Source organism: Diplotaxodon limnothrissa, linkage group LG3, assembly GCF_057381915.1.
Source record: "Diplotaxodon limnothrissa isolate DT_005_m linkage group LG3, D_limnothrissa_male_GT1.1, whole genome shotgun sequence".
Lineage (NCBI taxonomy): Eukaryota > Metazoa > Chordata > Actinopteri > Cichliformes > Cichlidae > Diplotaxodon > Diplotaxodon limnothrissa.
Genome location: NC_140598.1, coordinates 45,663,068 through 45,689,735, shown reverse-complemented (window position 1 = coordinate 45,689,735; position 26,668 = coordinate 45,663,068). Strand labels below are relative to the sequence as shown.

The window sequence follows — 26,668 nt, the reverse complement described above, 5'->3', positions numbered from 1 at the left end:
CAAAGCAGTCAGTTTTTTTTCTTTCTTTAAAAAATAAATTATTTCTTTTGATTTTTCTGCTCTGAGTAGAAGTTCGACACCAGTGATTTCAAGCACAGAGGAGGAAACTTTAAAACCTGACAAATGATTTCAGGTGTAACGGCCAGTTTTGGTTTTGTTATTGTTAGGATTTTCTCATGAAATTCAACCTTTCTCACCCTCACTTCTTCAGAAAACCATGTCCAAAATGGGCAAAACATGTCACGACAGTCAACAACATGTTGCATTCGTGCCAACTAAAGAGGACAAATGTGCCGTTTTTTTGGAAAATGTTTCCAGTTGGTCTCACAGATTACGCTTCTTTTTTCTTTTCTTTTTTCAACTGTTGCTGAAACATTTAGGCACTTAGGATGCAAGAGGTCTAAAATTGATACAAATTGCCCTAAAATCCTAAAACAACAACCGCATATGCGTGTGCGGGCTTTTGTGCGTTGTGTTTACCCACGCCGTCTAGACACAGGTACGCAGTGCACTGTCCATGCAAACACGTGGGCATCGTCACACATTTGTCACAAAACACTTTGTTGTTCGCACCCGTACGCCGCATACATCACTCTGCCAAAAAAACACACACCTCACACAACCTTCCCCGCAATCATAAAAGCCATTAAACATGTTTCTATGGGCACACACCCTCCGGCATTTTACACATGTAATATTATCCCACCATATCGCTCCTCCACCTCCCTCCTTCATTCCTTCCGTCCCTCCCTTCGCTCCTGTCTCTCCATCAATCCACACCCCCACCCCCTTTTCCTCTCCATCTCCATCCTTTTCTCTCTCCTTTTTTATCCACCCATCTTCCTCCCTCTTAATCTCCTCCTCTCCCTCCTTATATCTCACCCCTCCCTCCCCCCCTTTTTTCTTTTTATTCCCTCCCTCCTTTTTTTCTCTTTCTCTGTGGCCTGCTCTGCTCTCTCTCTGAGTGTGTGTGTGTGTGAGAGATGCTTCAGTGCCCTCAGTATTGTGGCTGCATTGTGCCAGTAGGCGTCGCCGCGACAGACGTTGTCACGGCAGCATTGTGATGGGGGGTGAGATGGTGTGTGTGTGTGTTGGGGTGAAGTGGGGGGGTGTATTACAGTATCAATACCCTGACACTGCGACAAAAAGGACAGCAGCCGTAGCCACATATCACTCCACCTCTGCACTCCTCCTCCATCACCTCCTTCTCTCCCTCCCTCCCTTCCTCCTTGTGACCCCCCCCACCCCCCCCCCCCCCCCCCCCCCCGCCACCCTTCTCCCACCTCTACCTCCTCCTCCTCCACCAGCCCCCAGATCAATTCCTCCTCCCCTCCTTTCAATTGATTTGCCAACATATCTCACTGAATATGTACATATTGATCCCCTCCTCCTCCATCACCTCAGCCCCATCCCTCACTCTTTTCTCTTTCTCTCCTTCTCTTGTTTTTACTCAAACATCTATCAGATTTCATCCCCACCATCTATGCGCCCCCTCCCCATCATCCCCTCCACCCTCGCCACCTTATCTCGCTCCATCTCTCTCCCCCTTTTGCTCTCTGTTTCTCTCCCTTTCCCTCTCTCTCTCACACACACACATATACTTTCCTCATCTTTCATTTCATCTCCCCTATTCTTTACCTCTCTCTCCTTCTCTGTGCCATCTCTTCTGCCCACCCCCCACCTCCCCTCCTCACTCTTCTTTCCATTGCACCTCCCTCCTCATCTCCCTCCCTACGGCTGTTTCTCTTTTTTTTGGTTTTGTTTTGTTTTTGTATGTGTGTGTGTGTGTGTGTGTGTGTGTGTGTGTGTGTGTGTGTGTGTGTGTGCATCTCTGTCTCACTCACTCTCTGCATATTAATTGGTGTATTTCTGCTGCGGCGGAGAAAACAATCAAAGCGTCAGGGGCGGGTGATGATGCCATTGTGGCAGCCGCAAACACATACACATATGTAGTGTGCATACACACACACAAACACAAACAGAGAAAAAAGGGGGAGACGAGCACACACTCATACACACACATGCATACATGCACGCGCAAGGCCAAAATGCACGGAGTACAGTTGTGGGGACATCAGCAGACGGAGCTTATATGCACTTGTATACACATATATAACCTGCTGACGTGCAAAACATGCTCATGCACACGCTCGTATACACAAAGTGATTTACTATGTGCACACACTGAGGCAGGCATGCACGGCACATATGCCACAGACTTTAGTCAGTCACTCTCAGATACACAATAGCGGGCTTACAATGGCTGATCCAGGAGATATGTTCTGCGTCAGCAAAGACATTTGAATTTCCCAGCCAACATTTACCTTCAGAGCACAACACGTTTAAAATGTTAAAACCAAGGACTGGAGCTGAGAAACATTCACACTTGTGATTTCTTCTGCACGTCATGCGGAAAAGTAGGAACAGAGGTTACGCCTAAACGCTTTTTATACTACAGCTCTTGTTTGCTGAAAAGAAAGAATATGAACGCACCTGAAATGTAAAGAGAAATACTTCCCAAAGCGGCTTTTTTGTTAATGTCATATATTTTGAATTTCACTCTGGAACTCTCTTTGAGAGCTCGCGGATGAGGCGCGTGGGCTTTGTCACTCCGCATGCACCCTGGCCCACATACTGTAGATTTGACTGGCTTATTTGTTGTTGTTGTTGTTGTCATTTGCCCTTTAACTGTTCACTCTCTAAGCCACGGTGCAGCTTGCAAGTGAACATGAGAGCACACTGCAGAAAGAAAACAAAAAACAAAGTCTGTGTTTAACTCAGCATTTGGGAGCTTAAAATGCAGACCCAGCCGGAGCAGATAAAGCTGAGGGCAAAGATCTCCTGAAAATATTTGAGCTAAATCAAGACCTGTCAAATAACTTCTTATTTCCAGCCAAGCAATAATAGGATCTTACTTTCAGTGCAAGTTGATATAGCTCTAAAACTGATGGCATACAGTGGCTGAAAGTGTAATGAATATATACATATATATAAGCATAGATTCCAGAGACTGCAACTAATTTAAAACCGGCCATTTGTGATAAACCCACCAAGAAACAAAGAAGCGGTCTTACTTTTAAAGTCCCCTCGATTCCAAATGATGTCTTGCTTTTTTGTTGCTTCCCTTTGATGTTTGACTGTGTGGAATGATGTCGAGCTTTGTGCACAGTATGACACATTTATCTGCTGAAGGGGAAAAAGTTTCTCTTTGCTTCAGTTCAGTTCAACACAAACAGGATTTGGTGACATCACAAGAATGGAAACCGAATGCAGCTTACAGTGCTGTGATGTTTAGACCGGAAACCTCCAGTAAAGATACACTGCATATGTCGTCCTGTGAAGTAGGAGACGTGCTTTGTTCAGCAGATGATGAGCTGTAAATCATCTTTAACTGCTGTTTCTTTATATTCAAAGACTGAAACACAAGGGTTTCAAAGTTATGAATAAACAGTCTCAAGGGTTTAAATTCATGTGGTTGTTCGTGGTGGTTGGTTGTAGGTTGTGAAGGTGTAGCTGCTGTATGTGTACAACCTAACTTTATAAGGGAACAGAATGCCAAAAATGCCTGTCTTTCTGGCTTATTTTGGAGGTTGTGTGCCAGCTAGCAGCACTTACTATTTCAGTCTCAGTGGAATGGCAGCACCATGCTTTAAATCAGGGGTTTTTAAACGTGTGCAAATATTCAGTGTTTGTATTTTTTCTGCTTAGTAACCCAGCTTTATTTGATAATGTTAAGTAGGTTTAAGACAGAGAAAAGTTAAAACCTAAAGAGAAAGCTCCTTTGGTCACAGTCAGTGCAACTACTTTGCAGTGTGACATAATGTAGCAGCACCGGATGAATGAAATGTACAGAAGGGCATTCTTTTGGAGTTGTTAGGGGGCTGCATGAATTGTTAACAGAGGCCACCGCTGGCCTGCTGCACTTTGAGGACTGTGGGTTTAAATGAAGCTTGAATAAAACCCGCTTGCTCTGTATCAGCGTACATCAAGAGATCATCAGCCTTGATTCTGTTGGACAAAATGAAAAGCTGTGCATAGTTGTGCTCGTTCTTTAAATGTTTCAAAGGGATCCAAACAATTACCTTTTTGATATTCAAGTCTATTTTATTTATATAGCACCAAATCACAGCAACGGTTGCCTCCAGATTCTATTATACAGAGAAAACTACAGCAACCACATGACTGAGCAAGCGTTTTGGCGACAGTGTGAAGGAAAAACTTCCTTTTAACAGGAAGAAACCTCAGGCAGAAGCAGCCTCTGGGTGGAGCAGCCATCTGCTGCAACCGGTTGGGGATGAGGGGTCAAAAACAGGACAAAGACACGCTGTGGAAGAGAGCCAGAGATTAATAATAACTAATGATTAAATGATAGAAATTGAGCTTTAAAGAGCTCACAAAACAGCTTTCTGTGTCTCCAGTGGTGACCCTACACTCCTACAAAGTCATAAAGGTCAGTGTTGTAGGCTGAAGTAAATAAAAAACCTAATTAAATAAATCTGTGTGAGTTTCTTTTGTTGTGTTTAACCACTTCTTTGTCTTGAGTTATTTATTCTAGTATGTAATCGGTTCTGTTTAGCCCCTTTTCCATTAGTACCTACTAAGAGCGATTCACCACAACTCGACTCGGATCGACTGGTTTTCCATTACAATAGAGTACCACCTAATGTGCTTGGTCATCGTCATAGCAACACGGCCAAGCGTGTGACAAAGGTGAATGTCAAAGTGAAGGCATGTCTGCTGCTTGGTCTGTGGCTTTTCGTTGACTCTGGGACCAGGGGGTTGATTTTTATAGCCATTTCCCTTGTTGTCTAGTTTCAAAAATGACAGTTTTGATTTTCGTGAATGGGGCGCTCGCATGGCTCATCGAGTGACGCCACTGACCAGGCAATCGGTGGCATGGAGTCTGACGACGTCATTTTTTACTACCTGCTTGGATCACTTGGAACCACGGTCGAGCAGGTACTATTTTAGTACCTGGTACGGAGTACTATGGCCTAATGGAAAACCCTCAAAACTGTGGCAAGTCGATTTGACTAGGTACTAATGAAAAAGGCTTTTGCTTGTCAGTAGTCTGGAATCCACTGTTTTCAGGATATCGTGTTTAAATTTTGTGTGATGGCGGATATGAAAGTCAAGGTCAAAATCACACAAAATGCTCTTGTTGCTAATGTAGCTACCATAAGCTCAGTGTCAATGTCACTGTTCCCTTAAGACCTCACAGACAACAACACCGGGAATTATTATACAGGACATATCTTTAATCTAAAGAACTGAGTACACAAGTTTGTATTAATTTGGGATTTTCTGTAATATACACAGGGTCAAAAGTCTGAAAACTCACTGAAATCTTTTACTAAGGGGTTCTGAATGCTCTAGAATCTCTTTTAACCTGACTAGGCCAAGGGATGTTAACTTCTTGTTAGTGATCATGATTTACTTCAACTGGTAGTTTCTCCTTGCAGGATAAAACAGATTTGTTTGATAGCATTCTTTGCACTGACCAATACTTAGAATAATGGGAAAGTCGAAGGAATCCAGTGAAGATCTAGGTAGAAGAACTGTAGATTTACATGAGTCTGGAAGCTCTCTTTGAGCCATTTCTTAACAACTGCAGATTCCAAGATTATCAGTTCAAATGACTGTTTGTAAGTACAAGTTATTCTGATGTGTGACCATGTTGCCAAGGTGTAGAAGAAGACCCAAGGAGCGGGGTGCTGACCAAGAAAGAAGCACCTGCTCCAAAATCAACAGCTTCAAACTCAACTTAAATTGGCCTTCTGGAGAAACATTTTATGATCAAACGAGACAAAGACTGCATTAACTGGCTACAATGACGAAAGGATGGAGGAGTAGAGGTGAGACTGTAAAACTTATAAACGCTGTACCAGCTGCCAAGCATGGTGGTGGCGGCATCATGCTTGGGGGATGTTTTGCTGCCAGTTGTTCTGGTACATTGCATGGAATGATGAAGAAGGAGGACTACCTTCAAATTATTCAAATTCACCTCGAATCAACAGCTAGATGTCTGAAACTTGGATATCGTGTGCAAATACACATTAAAGCTTCTGGAATGGCCTTCCCAAAGCTTAGATGTCAACCCTGCTGAAAATGTGTGGACTAAAACCTAAAGACTGGGTCCGTCCCAGGAAACAAACCATTTTAAAATCTACCATTTCTGCCATGAAAGAAGTCAGCTAGACCAGCGGTCCCCAACTTTTTTTGCACCACGGACCGGTTTATGCCCAACAATATTTTCACGGACCGGCCTTTAAGGTGTCGCGGATAAATACAACAAAATAAAACTAGTACCTGTACCGAAAAAAAGAAGATTTATTCATAACACACGTGAAAAGACCAAGGAAAACCAAGTTAACAATAAAAACGATAACAAAATAACGCTGAAAACCGATAAAAACCCTGAAAACCATACATTTCACACCTGAGCCTCAACTCTCGCGGCCCGGTACCAAACGACTCACGGAGGTTGGGGACCGCTGAGCTAGACTCATGCCAAAAGGTGTATATTGCTAACAGACATTTATTTGAGCCTATCTTGATTAGATCCCAAAAAATCTGAAATGAACTCAAATGTGTTCACGTATTTCACAGTGGAAAGAATTCAAATAAATCATTAAAGGTCCCAAATTATCATGCCATCAGTGCTTTTGATGTGTGTATGTAAACCGTGCCTGGAGTTGGCGTGACTTGGTGGAGAGGCGATCTATGATTAGAAACTCCTAAACTCCTTTCTGTCTATGACAAAACAAATGGGGTGTTCCAGAGACTTATTCATGCAAACTCTATTGATGCTGGTACATGGTGTGGACATGGTGCACCTGCTGCGGCTTAGCTATTAGAGTGGGTACAGCAATACACAGTAGTGTGCATTGGCTAGGAGATGTGGAGAACATTCAAAGACAGAGAAAGAATGACTCAGACTTGTTATTTTTCCTTTGATGTTGTTGTTACATTTTCTAGAAATGAAACTCTGCCTGACCTCAAGTTCAGTTTCGACAGAAACATTTTTAGTTTTTTAAAACTCATTCTGTACTTTTATCATCACTTTCTCTTTACCTCTACACTTTCGTTTGGGACCTTTTGGAAAACCCCTGGGCGACTCCTATTGGTCACCCAGCCTCATGTTGGGAACCCCTCCTCTTCCTCAACACATCGAAATTTGTGCACTTTGTTTCTTCCCATCCTCATAGCGGCCATGTGCTTCCGGGGTGGCTCACCACAACATTTTAGCTGCCTCTTGCCTCTGTCATCACTTTTATCTCACTTCTGTTGGTGTGAAACTTTCTTCTTCTTCTCCTTCTTCTCCTGCCACCCCAAAAAAATGTCTCTTAACTGTCAGCTACCCGCCACCCCAGATGCCATATTTAGGATACAAATGTGAAGAGATGACAGCGTTGTAAAATGGTGCCCGTGCTGAGATTATAATTAACATTTCCAACCTACATCACTCTCCCTCCCACTTCTCCTATGCTCCCCCCACCACTCCCCCCCATTCACTCACTCCTGTGTAATAAATGGGCAAAAATGCAAGAAGAAAGGAGAGAAGGGGAGAAGGAAAAGAAAAGGGAGATGGAGGAGGAGGAGGAGAAGGAGGAGGAGAGAGATAGTGTGTGTGTGTGTGTGTGTGTGTGTGAGAGAGAGAGAGAGAGAGAGAGAAGAGGGTGACCAAACGGAGGGAGGGGGAAACGGCGTATGCTTGTATACAACCCTGATTTCCATTTTTTTCCCAACTCGTAATGTATTTAATTCAAGTGAAACGTAATCATGACGTGTCGTGTCATTAATCTCCTCGCCGCCTCTCCCGTAAGTACACTGAGTCTTTACTTTCAACATATATCCTATATCTTCATTTATCTTCTTACATTTTATTTACCACTATGTTTACATATATGCACTTTTATGCGTGCTGGCACGAAACACCGGCGACGAAACATTTCCAAAATTGTTTAATTTACTGCGACTGTTGTTGCCTCTTTTTTCTCTTCTTCTTCTTCTTCTGTCACGGGCAACACGCGGGATAATGGCCAACATAGTTGTTGATGTGTTTTATTTCACTCCGCTTTTTCACATTTATTTATTTCATTGGCAGCTTTGGCTGTGTGTGTGTGTGTGCGCGTGCTCGCATGTGAGTGATTGGCACGAGGCATGCATGTATGTATGTATGTATGTATACATGTAACCGCGCGCTCCGGACCACTTTACGTGTGTGTCATGTATGTAAGCCGGTGTATGTGCGCGCGTGGTCGACAAGCATGTAGCAGTCGGAGCTCCGCTTCTAAGCCGTGACATGACAAAAAAAAAAAGAAAAGAAAAAAAGCTGAGAAATGCACTGTTTTCCCTCATAACTGAGGAAATACTCGGTGTAACAGTTAAACCAAGTCGACTCGAACAGTCAGCACGAGATGAAATGCGACTTAAAAATGCTCGCAAGTGCACGAAAAGTCACTCGGAGGTTTATTTTTGTTTAAAAATTGGACACAACTTCAGCTAAGTAGTTGTGCAAGCTAGCTCTTAATTTTTGTTTTTATCCGCGCGAGCAGTTTGGTAATTTGGCAGCTCTTCTTTAACCTCTCTGAAAAAGAACGGCGTCTTCTTCTTCTTCTTCTTCTTCTTTTTTAAGTAGGTTATATTTTTATTATTTATTATATATGTGTATTTTTTTTTTAAAGAAGAGCCAAGTTCTCTGTGCGTAACGGAGAATTTCGATAAGCCGCGGACATATTGTCCAAGCGTAAAAGTGGATTTTTGCATGTTAGCAAGTTGATTTACAAAGCGTAATTTGTAGGTAGATGCGATTAGCTTGACTAATTCTTTTGTTGGACACACATTAGGCATTGTGTTGTGCGTTGTTTCCGAGATAAGCACCGCCACTTTTCGTGTGGGATACGCGCAAAAAAAGAGAAAAGACTGTTTAACGGTGCTTTATAAACCTTATACTTTCGGCCACCTTTTACTACAATGTTTACTACAACCCGTTTAGTTGTCCTAACGTTACCTCAGCGCTCAGAAAGTAGCATAGCAAGTGTGGCAATACATGCAATGTTGGGGCCGTGTGCGTGCAAAACGCGTGTTGCCAGATTGTGTTCAGTAAAGATAAGTTACCGATTTTCGTCCAAAAATGTGCGTTTTTGGACACGATGGCTCTTTTTTTTGAGGGGGGTGAGGGGGGCACTGATGTCGGTGGTAGATTGGCAGAGAGGGATTCAAGATGAAATCCATGATGGCACTTTTCCCCCCTCCCGTCCTCTCCTTGCTCGCTCACTCGTCTTTTTCCCCTCCCTTAATCTTTTGTATAGAAAATTTAGGAACAAAATGGAGCAGGGGAGAGAGAGCGATAGATAGGCTGACATGACACACACACGCCACCCTCCGACTTCTCCGACTACCCTGCATCCCCCGTGTTCATGATTTTTAATCGCATTTTTTCTTTTGGTTGTTGTTCTTGTTTCTATTTGGAAGCGGGATTGTGCGCGGACACCATCTGCGGGCAGGGTTAATTTGATTTTTAGTGTGTGTGAGGGGGTGTTTATTAGTGCATTGTTTGTTGATGGTTATTTATTTCATTAATGTGCCTCTAATTGAGATGGCCGCGAGAGAGAAGAGAGAGGGGGGAAAGGAGCGTACTGAAAATGGTTGCACGTTATTGACGCACATCACAGGGGCGAGGAGGAAATTCCTCTTGAGATAAGGCGCAGACGTGTCATCTGGGTTGACCAAAGACACTCCCGTCGCCTTTTTCTATATCCAATGGAATATGTTTAGGGATCCTGAAATGCCCTATTTTTTTTTTTTTCATATCTACCCAAAATGTCACACTCTTGAGAGCCTGTGCACAGTGGAAGTAGGTTGACATTGCTTGCGTGTCCTAAAATGAGGCATGTTTTTGGAGGGTTTGGCATTTTTCAAGACGGGTTTATGCACATTAACTTTCATAATCCCTCTACGAAAAAGAAAAAAAGAAAAGAAAGCTGAGACAATTAGAAAAGAAATGACTTCACTCCAAATCCCTGTTTTTCTTTGGATCATCGCCTGCAAGAGTGACTTTTGGCAACAAGACGCTACTTTTCCTTATCCGGGCTTGATCAAAAACTAATAACGCAAGCATTGTTTTTTTTTAATTATTACTCTGTTAGTAAAAAAAAGCCTCCCCTGCCTCTCTACAGGTTGTTTGCCATTAGATATAAGGCGTTGATTTCATGTCAAACCCTTGGCAGATACTCATCTGCAACCAGCTGTACTAATGAATATAAAACACTGGCCCCATGTTAAAAAGGCTCTAATGGTTTTTGCTTCATTCAAACCTCTGTCTGCTTGTTGTGTCCAAATAGTATCCACCTCCTCCTCCACCTCCTCTGTCACCCTCAATGCCGCCTACTTCCCATCTTTGTACATACTGTACTGTACTTGAAGGGGCACATCCACCCCATCCAGGTGGCTCTTGGGAAAGAGATTGTATGTGAGGGGAGAATGAGACAGAGGGAGAGAGAGTAAAAGGGAAAGGAGTGTAGCACCAATCAAGGCTTCTGATTGATATAATTGGGTCATTAGTGCGCTGCGGGAGAGGCACCTGCTTGCCCTCAGTTAGGGAGAATCTACTGCATTGTGACATTTTGAGACTGTTGAGAGTTCTGCTAGGCTGCTCGGGATTAGAGTGTATTTAGAGCATTAGGGTCTTACTTAAATAGTCTGCCACTTTTTGTCGCTCGCATTTAGTTTGGAAGACCAGCTCTGAAATCAGCGTTTGCAGCAGAGGCGTACAGGTAGACGGTCTGAATAAAAAACAAAAAAATCAAACACGACAATTTGATAAGCAAAACATTTTTCCAACTTTCCATTAGTGGCAGTCCCGTGACTGCGCTTTTCAGCAAGGTGTGCGATGTTATGAAAGCAAGCAGTATTTGAATTTCTCCCTCAAATCTTTTTTAAAGTTACAATACAACTCTTTTTGTGTTTTTTGGTTGCATTTCATTTGACCTGCTGAGATCAGCACAACAGATGCCTTCCCAGATGAAAAACTGAAAGTGTGAACTATTTTGGCCTCAATTTAGTCTGAAAACATTCTGGACACCGCATCAAAGCACTTTATACTGTAACCTGAAGACTGTGCAATAGAGAGAGAACCCCACAGTCCCCAGTGAGCAAGTACTCGGCGACTGTGGGGAAGAAGACATAAAGTCATTGTTGGAGTGCATCCTCACTCTTCAGCTCAAATCCCCTGCAAAAAAAATAGAAATAAAATGTTACATTCCAGCCTATACATAGAGTCAGGGAGCCCTTGAGTGCAATCAGTCACCCAGAATTACACCAGGATGTGTTGATTTAAGTACTGGCACCTCCCATTTATATGTGTCTTTATAAAATATAGTGCAACAGAGTGTGTTTCAAACAAGATGTTCCTAAGAAAGAGAACACATGCTCTGTAAATTTCCCCAGGGTGAAGAAAGAATGAAGCCATTACTATTATACACTTACCCTTTTCCCCCCCACACTAAAGCTGTTTTAGGTATCTGATATATATACATAAATACCCCAGGGAGGTCACAGTGAGTGGTGAGCATCCCTGAGGGGGTCGAAAGTAGTGTGTTGCTTAAGGACACTAAAGTGGAAGGGGCGTCATTCATGGAAGAAAGGTTTCTGAACCTTTTCCCAGACAGTAGGGAGAAAATTGATCAGGTGGATGTTTGTTTCACCTGCAGGATTGTCTCCAACCTAGCAACTGATCCTCGGTGTGCACACATAAGCCTTTTAGGAAGAATGCGTACAACCACACACATGCTCCAACCAATTCTTCTTTTAAAGCATCAGTCTCGTAATCCCGAGTCAGACGAGTCATTCAGCACCCCCCTTCCCCCTCCACTCACTGGTTTTAGGAACGGCGCGGCCTGTATGAGTTGGAGTGAGACTCTTTTTTTTCTCTGCCGAGATGCTTTCCGGTGTTCGGGATTCGCCCGCTCGGGTCTGGCACTGCAACGTTGCCTCCCAGTTCGAGCATCAGCTCGTGTTCTCTCGCTAGAGGAGTAATTCATTCAAAAAGAGGAGAAGCAGGAGCTCGAGAGGGGATGGTGCATTAGAGGAGGAGAGGTTAGACAGGAAGAAGCAAAAAGGAGTAAGGTTGTGAGAAGTGGAACATAAAACACATCAGTGAGGCAGGAAATGCTGGCTCAAGCTGGACTTTGCGCAGATGAAAGACGGTAAAAGTTGGGACGCTTCCTTTTAATGTAACTTTTTCTTCAACTCCGCTAAAGTACCTTTCGAATAAGGTCAACGGCGTAACAGATGCGAGCCATTAGATCGCCGTTTCACTTGCGTTCTGCGATCAAAACGATACACATGAAGTAGCATTTTTCCCCGTATAAGCAATCTGCAACACTCATCTTTAACGGTCGGTGGCGGAGACTGCGCGGGAGATGTTCACCCTTATCATTGTTGAAGCTGAAGATGAGGGAAGAGCGAGAGTGCGAGGCAGGCAAAGTTGAAGCGAAGCCGGCGGTGGGGAGGGAGGAGGTGGTAGTGGTGGTTCAGGGAAAGGTGAAGTAAAGGAAATGAATACCGGCTGTGGGGAAGTTCGCCACGTGACCACGCGATAAAAACCACAGGGCCAAATTATACTGTACCGCACAGGGAGCGGGCTCCCCTCACTTCCTCTCGCTCTCATCTTCTCTTTTTCACACACTTTGTTTTTTTCCCCCCTTCCTTGTGGTCAGTCTCTCATACACCCACTTATCCCCAAAGGACACCTCACCTCGCGCTGGCTTCATCACACGAGAGTGCAAGTAATGCAGCGGGAAGAAAGATGCACTTGTAGGGATTCACAGAAATACACACAGACTACGAGCACAGTCCTTACTTTATGCCTTAAGGCCGGTGCCTGAGACCTTGAAGATGTCTATTTTTAGGTACGTGGAGGAGGACTTAATTTTCAAACAACACAAAGGTCGCTGTTGCTATAGATCACTGGTTCCCAAACTGAGAGCGAGATCCCCAAGGGGTCACAAGGGGTCAAGGAGAGCAGAGCATACACTCAGATTTATTCTAAATCTTTTGACATTTACCTCCACAGACTGATAGGAAATGAATGAAGGGATCATTGTAAGTCAGGCTTAATTACACAAACTGTGACGAGGCATTCAAAGTACTGTTTAGCTTCATGAGGCTACAAATCACAATACACAAACCCTTCTTATATACAACCTATGATACATTAACACTATTTATTATGAAGCTGTATAACACTTCTATCCCACACACACGGTTACCATTATGAACACTAGGTGAAAGGTGTTCACACCCTGATATATATTTACAATTACAACATGTATCTCTCATGTGCATGTGCAAACCTGCACTGACTGCCTTCACAATAAAACTCTGCCACTTCGGTGGATATTTACACAGTGACACCCCCGATCCCCACCCCCAGCTAAAAGAAAAAAAAACAAAAAACTTGTCTGAACATATTGTGCAAATTTCCCTCAGCTAGTATTTACCAGGTATGTAACGTATGATTCAGCCATATCGTTATGCACTCCTTGTGATCTGAGTCAAGGAGTAGTTATCAGTATTTAAACAGTGCAGTTTAAAAAAAACAAAACAAAACATAGTGACCCTGATGATAAAAAAACCCTCATTTCCAGTCAAGGCAATTCAGGACCCACAAAGCTGCATTTCAATTGCTGGAATGTCAACTTTGGGACGCTTTAAAGCTGGTGTCATCTTGCGAATTACTGTGTCATTACACTCCTGCTCATGCACTGCAAATTTCAGGATCAGGGGAAAAAAGAAAGGGAAAAAACAGGAAAAGCCAGTGAAAGTGCAGGAAAATCCAGTTTGTATCGAAGGGATGGGAAAATCCATTATGTGTTGCATATCAGCAGTCAACTATAGCTCTGGGCCTGAGAAGTGGAACAAATGCTTAAGTGCGTTTTACGTGGAGTCTTTGTAACGGCCCGCAGGCCGTGGCTGCGACAGGAAACCAGGTTGCTCAGAAACCCTGCGTTTCACTCCATTTGTGATCTCAGCAAATGCTTTCCTGAGCAATTTAGGGTCTCAGCGGTTCGCTTTTTAATGATGATGTCATGATGTCTATTTTGTAAATTGTGATCACATTTAGGCGATAAATCAGGGCCTGATTAAATGTGTGGCTATCCTGTGATTGACAAGCTGCTAGCATGTATGTCTACAGTGGCTATTAAGCCTCTTTTCCACTAGTACCTGCTCAGCTAAACTCAACTTGGTTTTTAGGGTTTTTTCATTAGGTGGTAGTTATGGGTACTCTGCAGTTTATTAGCGTTTACTCTGACTGTTTTCCAAGTGACCTGAGTCAAGTTGAAAAAGTGATGTCAGAAGATCGCATGCCACTGATTGGCCCACAAATGAGGTCACTGAGGGAGTCATGAGAGCAACTCTTTCGCAAGACTCAAACCCGGCAACGGCTGCTGGGCAATGGCCTCACACCTACTTGGCTCTTTCTTTTACCCTGAGTCTGACAAAAAGCCAAAGTGCGTGAAGCAGGTGTACCATCGCCTCGACCTCCATTGTTGTGTTGTCTTTGGATTGCAGGCAAACAGCGTCACTGGACTTTTGGGCTGCCTTGCTATAACGACCCCGCCCACATTGAGGTGGTAATAGAAAACGACCAAAACCTCGTTGAGTAGTCTAGTTGAGGTGCTAGTGTAAAAGGCAAAAATTATGCTACACTCATGGCTCCAGACCATTGTTTATATACAGTTTTTGTGTTTATCTAAAGCAAACCAGAAAGTTGTTTTGTAAAGTCTATAGCACTGATTCCCAAAGTATGGGCCAGGGCCCCCTGTTGGGCTGCAAAGGTACTGCAGGTGGGCTGCAGTATTAAGCTCAGTTTAAAATGAGTATGTATTATTGTGTATAGCCAACAACCCGTGTTGTTCATGTGGTTTGAATGAAAGTTTCAAGAAAATCCATCACTTTCTCTTGTATTTTGATAAGAGTGAAGATTTAAGATTGGGTGAGACCCCATTTTCTGGTTTGCAAGTGGGCCACTTGCTGGTCTGTAATATCATTGTGAATCTCCTACGTGGATCACATTACCTAATATTAAATATTCATTGCCATGACGCACATTTAAAATCAGATTATTACCCCTCCCCTCACAAAACTAAAAACACCCACCACACACACACGTAGGTGTCACATTTTTGTACGCTGCTCTCACCCTTGCTTTGAGTACCTACCCCAATCCATTTTATAGCTCGCCGTGTGTGTGTGTGTGTGGACACACTGGGAATGAGCAGCATTTGTGGATGATGTGAGAATGTCGTCTTCGGTGCGCTTCTTGCTTAATTTACACCTGCTTTTTATGTGTTTCTCCCCCACCTGATTCCAGCATGATTTCTTCCCCACTCCACCCTCTCCCCGAGTCACCCCCAGCCCCCTTTTCCCATGCATCCTCTGCTTCACCTTATCTCCCTCTCTCAATCTATCCAAATTTTCTTTATTGGCATGACAGGGCCGGTGGTTGGCGACAGCCACCGTCACGGTGGAACAATGCATTGTGATGGTGATATTCATATGATAATGCCATCAGACTTAATACTGCAGCAGATACATTTAGATAGCCGCTCTCTCTCCCTCTTTTTCCTGCTTTTTATTCCTTCTCCCTTTCTGCACCCCCCCCCCCCCCCCCCCCCCCCCCGTCTCTGTCTGCATGTGTATTTCTGTGTTGACTTTCAAAATGGTTTTTAAATGTTGCTCTCTCTTCATGTTATGCCCCAGCCTGCCACTATCACTACTCTGATTTCTCTGCTATTCTCTGTTCTAGCATGTCGCTTTCTCTTTTTTTGGTTTCTTTGCTTTTACCCTCAACACCATGTTGCCAATCAAATTAAATCATTTTCGTTCACATGGCTTCTGAGACTGTTTCTTTTTTTTTTAATGCTGCCCAGTTTGTAACTGCTCTGTCTATTTGTCTGTGTCTCCCTCTTTCTTTCTCTCTGTCTGCCTCCTTTCTCATTTTTTTTTCTTTGCTCTTCGCCATGTTGGCAGGGCCCAATCTACCAGCTGATATCAGCATTCCTTGGCACTCTGCCAACTGGCAACACTGCAGGAGAGAAAAAAGAGAGGAGAGAGAGAGAGGGGAGAGGGAGAGAATGAAAGAAAATTAGTGAATAATAGACGGAGGGAGGGAGGGAGGGAACGAGAGAATGAGAGGGGGATGGGAAGAAGTATGAATCAGGGAGAGAAAGAAAGACAGAAGGGAGAGGAATATGGTGAGAGAAAGAACAATAATGGTGGATTAAGAAAGGACTGTCTGTGTCTGTGTAAGAGAGTGTGTGTGTGTAAGTGTGTGTGTTTATGTGATTGATATGGTGTGATATCCCTGTGAGTCATAGCTGAGCTAAAATGTCAACTGGCTACATGAGAATCTCTTTGTCATCAAGCCTCAGTAACTCACACACACACACACACACACACACACACACACACACACAAATACTCAAATCCATATAAACACATATGTGACCATACCGCCATGTGAACAAAAATGTGGGTGACACACCTGCGAGCACAGATGTTCCATTGTTTTTGCCACAGTGATTTATGACCTTTTTGTTGTGTTGTGGGTGCTCAACTCCTGCAAAAATGATGGACAAAAACCAGCCACGGCGCACACAAATTCGGTGGAAGTGAGGCGAAGTGCTGCGCTCTCAAAATATTTGGGCGTGTGAGCGTGCCCTGCCAAAATGCTTGTGCGTGTTCAATGCGCAGTATCACACTTCACGTTTCAGCTGACTCTGTTATCTGGGGTGACAGTCGCAGTACAGTCGAGACAACAGCAGCAGCGGCGGCAGCAGCAGAATAAGCTCACATATATAAATGACTTCAACAATTAAGCATGACTAAGCAATGTATGGGTGAATGCCACCACACCCAAACAGCAGATTTATTGTTCTGGCTAGGTGCATGCATACCATATGTGAGTGTGTGTGTTTGTTTGTGAGTGTGAGTGCGTCCGGGCCTGATTTAAGCAAAAAAAGCTGCTACTGTATGACTGTTCAGGAAGGGTGTGTGGGGAAGTCAAAACATTGCGCGCCCATCCTGTTTGGGACAGTCCGTGTCCTGTGGTGGTGCCCTTAACTCCTAAACACACACACACACACCAATGCACGTTCACACTTCAGATAATCATCCCATATGTGCTAACAGTATGCCAGCATGTACGCTGAACACATGCAGGAGGCAGAACAGGTGCACACCTGTTACACATTCAATGCGCACACCAACGCAGGCTGAGGAGCAAGTGACGATCAAATACAGATTTTCTTCGTAGTAAACATGCACGTGCATTAAAATGTATTGTTGAGTGTGCATTTGGTGCTTTGCAATCAGAATTTAGGGTGAAATCTGTTCAAAGGGTCTTAGTGTAAATAGCTTTTAATCCTGTTCGGCAAAACTCTGCTACCTGCAGTTCATCGCTGGATATTTCAAAAGCATTACACTGATACTATTATTCCTAATTTACCTAAAGTCTTTAGTTAGATAATTGTCTTAACATGCTTTTAAAAAAAAGGGTGGGAACAACTTCAAGTGCAGTAATTGTTAGATTTTTGGTTGCAAATAATTTTCTGAGCTTTCTATGCTTGTTTTTGTCCTCAGACAATTACAAGAGGAGACTGCCACAGGACTGTGTCCCCCCTCAGCAGAGACACTAAAGAATGGCATAACATCACACACAATGCTGGTAGGACTTTTTTCTATTTTCTTATATGCGCATGCATCAACATATAAAGACTCATACCCTCGAAGTTTGTGCAGTTTTTAAAATCTGGCCAAGGTTGTGCTATAAAAGCTAATTATGCACAACATGCAAATTTAACCTTTTCTTGAGGTTTTTAACTTTTAACTCCTTCTTAAGTCGCTGGTTGCCGCTCATTATCTGTCTCTCTCCCTCTCTTTGTGTTTTTTCTGATAGAGGATGGATTCTCCACCGGAGTGTGTGTTGTCTCTTTCTTGTGAGCAGACCCAGTCGCCCCCAACGCTGCCGTCTCTAGACCACAGCCCCCAGACCTCCTCTCCTCACACTCAGCTCTCTCTCCCCGATAGCCCTGTTGTCTTGCCCATTCACAGCTCCGAACCTTCCCCCCAGAGCCCGGACACTGCGCCTTATTTCCCCCTCTCTCCGTTCCCCCTCCACGAGGGTAATAACAGCAATCACCATGATGTTGATGAAGAAGATGATGAGGAAGGGCTGGATGGAGTACCTCCATCCCCAACGCCGGCAGTGGCTTTGTTCCCAGGAGGAGGGGGACAAGAAGCTGGATGCAGCCCCTGTTTGGACTCCTCTCCGCCAGATACACCATCAGCACCATTACTCGGGTGTGGTGCCCTGGAGCTGGCCCTGTCTTCAGGACAGAGTGGGAACTGTAGTGATGAACTAGACCTCCAGCTGTTCCAGAAGGATACTGTTACCAGGGCCACACCTGGAGTTGGAGGGGCCTCCTCGGGGCCTGCACTCAGGTATCCCTGTCATGTATGTGGAAAGAGATTCAGATTCCAAAGTATTTTGTCTCTTCATGCACGAGCTCACAGTCTGGACAGAGACCGGCGAGCTTCAGCTCTGTATAGGACTGGGCTCCCTTCAGCTCCACTAAAGCAGCACCTCAAAATCCAGCAGAACCACAAAGACCTAATTCCGAATCACAGAAGTCACCCAAACCAGCGTTTACTGCCTGGGGCTCTCATCCAGCATCTCACAGAAGACGATGAAGTCAATGGTGAGGTCAAAGGTCTTGATGATGGACTACAGACAGACCAGAACCCCAGTTTTTTACTGGATGACAGCACACCCTTGACCCCTCCGCTGACAGAGGACCCTGTGTCCGTGACCTCTCCCTATTCTTCAGCCACCGGGGAGGGCGTATCTGCTTCCATCACGCCTACATTTCGCTGCCATGCCTGCAAAGGAAAATTCCGAACAGCTTCAGAGTTGGCGCGGCATGTACGCATTCTCCACAATCCATACAAATGCACTCTTTGTCCCTATTCTGCCAGCCAAGAAGAAAGCCTGGCGTCCCACTTACAGGAGTGCCACCCTTCTCCCGATGTACCTGCTCTTCCACCAGCTTACAGTTCGAGGCCCATCATCGCAACCCCCGACACCCCAGTACCCACGCCAACCCACACGCCAGCCCCAACCCCGAGCAACCCACAGCTGACATCAGTTGCTGCAGTGGGCGGGTCCTCTCCACTGCCAGCATTTCGCTGTGACACTTGTGGACAGCGATTTACGCAGTCATGGTTTCTGAAGGGACACATGCGAAAGCACAAGGACTCATTGGACCATAAGTGTCAGGTATGTGGCCGTGGCTTCAAGGAGCCTTGGTTCCTAAAAAATCACATGAAAGTTCATCTCAACAAACTTGGCCTCAAGGCTGGACTGGGAAACCCTGGGGGACCAGGAAGTGCTGAGCAGCAGTCTAAAAGCTCCCTCAACGCCCTCTACTCCAGTCTCCTTCTGACTCAGCGAGGAGGTGGTGCCAGAGGAGGTCAGGGAAGACCAGAGAGAGAAACTGGAGGCAGAATTGGGATGGGTTTGAGTAAGTCAGCCATCCTGGGCTATCTCGGTTTGCCTAGTGATGGCAGTGGGGCTAGCTGCATGGAGAGACTTCAAGCAGTGGCTCAAGTAGCAGAGATGGGAAACGGTGGTGGCAGTGGTACTGCAGGGGGAGCAGACTCGGGAAGAGGAGGGGGAACGACTAGAGCAGGGGGAACCGGGGAAACTCCAGCAACAGTTTCAGAAGGAGGAGATCAGGCAACTTGGTGGCAGCTGGTGGCTCGCAGCTTGGCGGTAGCTCAGCAACAAAGGCCTCATCAGCGAGGCCAGCAGCAAGGGCAACGAGGCCCGGGGCGGAGTTCAGTGATTACAGAGGTCGACCAAGTCAGAGCCTACCTTGGAGGCCTGGATCCTAGAGAAGAGACCGGAGGACCAGGAGGGCCATGGGAATGCCCAGATTGTGGAAAGCTGTTCCGCAGTCTACAGCAGGTGGTAGTTCATGCTCGAGTTCACACTCAGAGGCCCCAGAAAGGAGGTGGCAGCGAAGAGGAAGGGAGCAGTCATCATAGAGGAGTGGGGCTGGGAAGAGGAGGCAGCAGTGAAGTGAGACAAGAATCCCAGCTACACAGCGGTGGATCCCAACAAATGGCAGAACTGAGACAGGAATCAAAATTGATGGGTGGTGGATCACAACAAGCTGGAGGGGCTGCAGGGTTTCACTCTGTCATCTCAAGCTTCAAAGGTGTGACATGAGTGTTTTTTCTAGTTCTTTGGTTTGTGTTTGTTTGCTATCATATAAGAATACATTGTTTTTCAACTTCAACTTTCAACTTTCTATTGTCATTAGAATCTTAGCTGCTATCTTTACATTTTCCACTTTTTTCCCTTCTTCCCTACTTGCAGGAGAAAATGGGCTGACGACAGTCTCCTCCATACCTTCAGTTCCCACCAGGGAGCGAGTGCGTGGCAGAGGGATAAAAGACTGCCCCTACTGTGGCAAAGCCTTTCGCTCTTCACACCATCTCAAAGTGCACCTCAGAGTTCACACAGGTGAGATACTGCTGTGAGTTTAACAAACCATGTTTACTTTTTTAACCTTTATAAATCCCTGGAAAGGTTGCATTGAGCATCGTTGCTTTTCTAGAACTACAGTTTTTTTCTTTTTCTTTTTTTAAAAGATTTTACCCCAGAGGCCTGGCCAGCACTAATCATAGCCCTCTACTGCAGGCAACTGAGCTGCTCCACCGGAGCAACTCCAGCTTAAGTGCCTTGGTTGAGCGTATATTAACAGTAGTTTCTGGGGGGAAAAAATCAAGCCACTCCAGGGATTAAAAAGGGAAATTGCTCACTTCTCTTACTGGCCTCTAACATCGCTACCAGTAAACGGTACAAAAGAAAACCTTTTCATGTCTTCTCCACTAATTAAACAGTAATCCTCATGTCTCTATTTCGATTTGTATAATGCAAAATTTAGCTAAATGAAACTGGTGTGGTTTGATGTTTTTTTTTAATAACCTATTTATTTTTATAGACACATTTATTTCTTGTCAATTACATAAAAATACTAAATCTTCTTATCTTATCTTAAATAATGCACATATTAAATGCATGAAAAATTGCAGAGAATTCGCTGTCTTTGAAACAAGAATCTGTAACAAAAATCTTTAACATCCATCTTAAATACTGTAAAGAGAAAAAACATTTTAATAAACTTTTTTAGGACAAAAAGAAAAAAAAGAGGAAAAACTGAGTACAGGATTTCTGACAACCAACTAGTTGGACTTTAATGAAAGTTAGAATCTCAAACACCACTCACACTCATACTATTAATTAATGTTCCATATTCATAAGCCTTTATCAGCATGAGTCATCGTCACTTTTCATTATTTGCCTTCAGGTGATGTATTTGATCAAAATTAAAACCCATCTCTCATTTTTTGCGATGGCACCTATCACTACTGGAGAACCTCCCATAAAGACAGCAGCCAAAAAATGCACAGTGTGAAGTCTTTTTAAGAGTTGCCATTATCATTACTCATTTTATAGCTGAAAGGACTTATCTCAATGCGTTTATATTTTTCCCAATCATGCACTGCTCATTTTCTCATACACTACTGCCTCTGTTCCATCAGGTGATTATCACATGGTCAGTAATTAAAGCAAATGCATCAAATTATGATAATGCTCTCTTCAGAATCTCGTTTCCCATCGAGAGTTTTATCCCGTCTTTAGTGTTTGTTTCACCAACACAATCAAGTTGTCCCTGCATCTGTACGTGCGCCTGCGTTCCTCCTATGTGACCAGTTTTTTCTTTTTTGACTCTTGGGAATAAGATCATTTACGTTTTTCATATGTTTAACGTTTCCTGATGTTAATGTTCAACATCATCCCCTTTATCTTTCCCAGCTGTGTAATTTTTAATGAGTAATGGAATACTGCCATCTTTCTTTAAAACATGTAACTGCACCTCCTACTCAGAACTGCTCAAATGACCTTTGAGCAGCTTATACTTGCTGCAATTTTGCAAAATACTTGCTTGCCATACTTATTTGCAATGTTACGATTTTGCAATAAGTGCTGTGGCATAGTGAAAGTACTTTTAACCTATTTTAAAAATGATTGCATTTTTTGTGTATCTTTTACACATGAAACGATTTAGACTGCTGAAATTTGTCCTCAGGTCTGCATTTCACACAGAGTGTACCCATGAGATAGTCCTCAGTAAATAGGAGTAAAACTGATTAAAAAAATAAGAATTATTTGCAGGGAAATTTAATTTTAGCTGCCATAAAAAAAGTACAAGTATATATTGATATTGGAAAAAATCAATCTGACCTTGTTTTATTTGCAAAACTGGCTTTCCTGTGAAAAAACATGATTCGTTTATTGGCTTATGAACCGCTCTTTTAAGGTCCCACCACAACATTTCAGTCAGGTTGAGATCTTTACTTTGATTAGGCCACTGCAGCACCTTGAATTTTTATTTTCAGCAATTCTGTTGTAGATTTGCTGCTGTGCTTGGGATCTTTCTCATGTTGCATGGCCCAGTTTGAAACAAGCTTTGACTATTAAACAGATGGTCTCACATTTGACTCTAGATTACTTTGGTATACAGAGGAGTTAATGGTCGACACAATGACTGTAAGGCGCCCAGGTTCTGTGATTGCAAAACAAGCCCAAATGATCACTGTTTCACAACTGTGCTCAACAGTTTGTATGCTTGTGTTTCTTAGCAATAAGAGGCTTGCTCCTGGTAACTCTTCCAAATAAGCCATATTTGTTCAATCTTTTTGTAATTGTACTGTCATGAACTTTAATATTTAACATGCTAACTAAGGCCTGTAGAGTCAGAGATGCAGCTCTTAGGTCCTTTGCGGTTTGTTGGACAGTGTCGAATTGGGGGGACTTTGCAGAGACGTCCACTCCTGGGAAGATTGTGTCCTTTTATTAACACACTCCTGAACCTGCCAGACCAGAAAACTTCTAAAAATTCTGCTTTCATAGAAATGCTCAGACTTGCTGATGATCATTTAATCAAGCATATTTGATTAGCAGCACCTGGGTACTACTTAAGTATTTAATTCCAATGGAAGTCTCAAGAGTATTCATAGTTTATCATGTGGCTTCAAGGACCTGTGAAAGCTTTCTTTTTTGCATGACTGTATATGTGTGTATAAGAGGCAACTGTTTTTCAGGGTCAAAGGTGAGTACCATCAGGTTTCTACTGAAGAAAAAAAAAAACATCCTGTATGTGAAATCAACATTGTGTATGCCATAAAATAGCTGGTATATGATATCATTAATACTAACACAAAGGTATTTCACTAACTGTAATATAAAAATACTTAAAATCACCAGAATATTTTTTTTCCTTCTTACCCAGTGAACACCCATTTTGGGGCATTCATTTTAGAGCATCTAATGAGTCCCACTGTTTTTTAAAAGATTTTTCTAGCTTTATTTTTACTGTTCTATAAATAAACTTTCTTCATTGTGTTTTCTCTAGGTGAGAGACCCTACAAATGCCCCCACTGTGACTATGCGGGTACTCAATCTGGCTCTCTGAAGTACCATCTCCAGCGGCACCACAGGGAGCAACGCAATGCCTTATCAGCTGCCTCAAATTCCTCCTCCTCTGGTCTCACCTCCACTATCAACAGTCTGACCTCTGGAACCTCTGGATTGGTCAAGCAGCGCCGATCTCAACCCAACCACTGCCCGGTCAACCGGGCTCCAACAGACAACCCCGCCTCTCGACCCAGCCAGCAGTCCTGGCTCCTGGGACTTCCAGACCAGCGGGAGCATCGAAAGGCCTTAGCAGCTCTAAGGGATGTTGACCTAGAGACCCAGTACAGGTACCTGTCTGGAGTAATGGGCGCTCTTTACCAAGGTGGAATGGAAGGAAGCTGGATCAGGGAGTCTCCTCCACCAAAGGCACCTAAGGTGTCACGACGTAAGCCCCTTACTACAAGCCGAATGGTTCAAGCATCAAGTGACAAGGAAGTACCCGTGCCATCAACTCAGGAGGGTGGTTTTGAACCACTGGATCTGTCCCGTCGCACTTCTCCTGGTCTTGGAGGGATGGAGGAGGATGGAGGCATGAGTGTAAGGGAAGGTGGTGAGGATGCCGTAGAGGATAGTTCAACAGGGGTCAAACTGAGCGAGTGTTTGTTTTGTCCTTTTCGAACATCATCAGCAGAGCTGATGGCCATGCATCTCCAGGTCAACCACACCAGTAAGTCCAGGCGCAAAAGAAGCTCTTCAGTGATCTTGGATGATGATGGAACCTCAAAGACCACAAGGCCAAGGATGGATCCCTCTGACCTCGACCCTCTGACAATATGGAGGCACGTAAGTGAGGCCGAGTCCCAGGCCTCCATGGGAGAATGGTCCTTAACTCAGTCCCAAACTCTTAATGGTCTCTCTGAGCACACAGCAGAACATCTGGGTAATGCTCTTGAACACCCAAACTCCATGTCCTCAGTGTCAAAGAATGTAACAGATGTTCCTGAACTCAAGGGCAAAATTGATGAAGAGAGAGATGAACAAGATGAAGAATTTGAAGAGAATTTGGAGAATAGCAGTCTGGAGGATTCACAAGACCAAGACCTGAGGATGTCCCTCGCTCTTTCACCAGCCCTGAGCTCTAACCACGTTGGAGGGGAGGAGGATAGAGTCTGAGGAGATTAAAATGTTTTCAATGACACCGCTTAAATTGGAATGTTGGGTTTATTGTTTTCCAACAAATTTTGACAAAGAATTGAAGAAAGGGCAGAAAGTATTACATAGAGAGAAGTTGTTTATGGTTTTGCCCTGTCATACCTTCATTTCTGGGCAGTCCTGAGGAGTCTTGACAAAGAGGAGAGCCAAAGCTATGGTATTTCCTCTGTCATTATTTGTCTCCTTGGCTTTGTGGTCCACCACAAAATACGGTAAAATTCCTGTAAAAAGAAAGCGCATGGACGCATCTTTTCAGGATTTTGTCGTCCACATTTTCTATTTGTTTTTCAGACTTCACCGAAAGATGGGTGATTTTTACGATGATCTCCAATTTGATAATCGAAAGATCTAGGGCAAAGTCCTGCATCATTCTAGAGTCGTGCGTTTATCCCACACTTATAATGGACTGGTAAATCCCAGACTACAACACTGACCATGCTGGAGCCAGCTGCGACTAGATGCTCTCCTGACGGACTGACCACTGAACAGCTTCAGGTTCCTCCTCAAACTACAACAAACAGACATGGAGGAAAGTTTAGTCTAAAAGTTTCAAGCTGCAAACCTCGGCTAAGCTATTCTTTATTAATTTAAGGCATGAGGCAACCGTTACAGGCCATGTGCTTTCCTTCAAGTATGTATCACTGCCTTGTTTGTCAGAAAAGTGTTTCTTGATGACTGTGCTAAAGAAAAACAGAAAGTTTGTAATATTTTTGTTCATTTGTTTTCAGTTAGTGCCTGTTCATGTATGTCGTCGAGAGAGTCTCTGGTATCCTTGCCCATCGAGGCTCTGATAGATCGTTCATTTTATCTGAATATACAGTTTAAACGATTTAAGTACAATATATTTGTTAAAAGTGGTTCTAGGGTGTTGTGAATAGTTCAGTTGTAAAAGAAATGCTACATCATAGTGTAATGTCCTTGACACAGACTGTAGCTGTTTGTGGCTCAGCTTGAAAAGAACAAAAAAAAGTATGTCATATAATGTGAGGAAAGGTCAAAAGCTGAGCGCTTAAAAAGGAGGTCAGAGTTCAACATTCAGTGTTTACAATGGTAGCGGTTGTTGGTTGGGGATGCAAAGGCACCAACTGAACACAGAGCGAGAGTCTGTGTGAGGGCTGAAGGGGCGACGCTTGAGCTCCTGAATACAATCAACTGACACATTGTTTTGAAGAGACTACGACTGTGTCAAAAAAAAGGAAAATTTTAACTTTTTACAAGGTAGAGAACGACAAAGAAAGCAGTCTAGCTGCCAGACAAGACTAAATCTAAGAAACAAACTGTACTCTTGGGTTACGGTGTGTTTTAGATGAGTAGTTTCCCTCTCTTCTTCTTCTTTTTTTTGTTTTAATAAGAAAAGAAAAGACAATGGTAGGAGTAATTATTAAAACACTAACAAACGCATAGGCATCCCAGTAGAATATGTGTAGCTTTTGTAAAGACGAAAAAAAAAAAAAAAGCAGACTTTTGTTTATTTTCCTTTCAAGATGCTTACAGAAAAAGGTTATCAATATAGGTGATATTGATTATAATGTTTGTGAGCTAAGACTAGTTGGAATGTCTATACAGAGCACTGTGCAAGTTATTTTTTGAGTTCCCAAAGTAGTTGTTTTCATTTTGACTTTATCAATAGACCAAACGTTTTTTCAATGGCAGTTGTCACTTTCGGTTGTCATTTTTAAGTGTGTAAATGTGTGGTTTCAGTAGATTTACCCCATCGATTAGCAAAATCAGTCAGCTAGGTTGTCAGTGTATCAGATATTCGACCACTGAACTGGTGGTTAGGAAAAAAATGAAGTGCATTTTGTTTTTTATGTGGAAACATCCAGTAATCATTTCTTTATCCTAGTTTGAAGGTATATTTATGAATGTGAGGCATTAATATTCTCTTACACTGGTTAACAG

General features: G+C 43.6%; 1 protein-coding gene across 1 annotated transcript; it reads left to right on the top strand.

The window, feature by feature from the left end:
* The first annotated feature begins 7,758 nt into the window (after positions 1 to 7,758).
* On the top strand, positions 7,759 to 25,269 carry znf219 (zinc finger protein 219). The gene is made up of 5 exons (XM_085350709.1): positions 7,759 to 7,821; positions 17,650 to 17,734; positions 17,966 to 20,288; positions 20,450 to 20,596; positions 23,553 to 25,269. Exons 2-5 carry the CDS (start codon positions 17,729 to 17,731, stop codon positions 24,725 to 24,727), a joined length of 3,651 nt encoding a protein of 1,216 aa, XP_085206835.1. The 5' UTR covers positions 7,759 to 7,821; positions 17,650 to 17,728; the 3' UTR covers positions 24,728 to 25,269.
* The last annotated feature ends 1,399 nt before the right edge of the window (positions 25,270 to 26,668 follow it).

What these genes read in the sequence shown, in the direction of transcription:
- znf219 (XM_085350709.1), top strand. An exon ending in TGTCATCTCAAGCTTCAAAG is followed by an intron (nt 20,289 to 20,449) that starts GTGTGACATGAG and finishes CCCTACTTGCAG; the next exon opens with GAGAAAATGGGCTGACGACA. An exon ending in GCACCTCAGAGTTCACACAG is followed by an intron (nt 20,597 to 23,552) that starts GTGAGATACTGC and finishes TGTTTTCTCTAG; the next exon opens with GTGAGAGACCCTACAAATGC.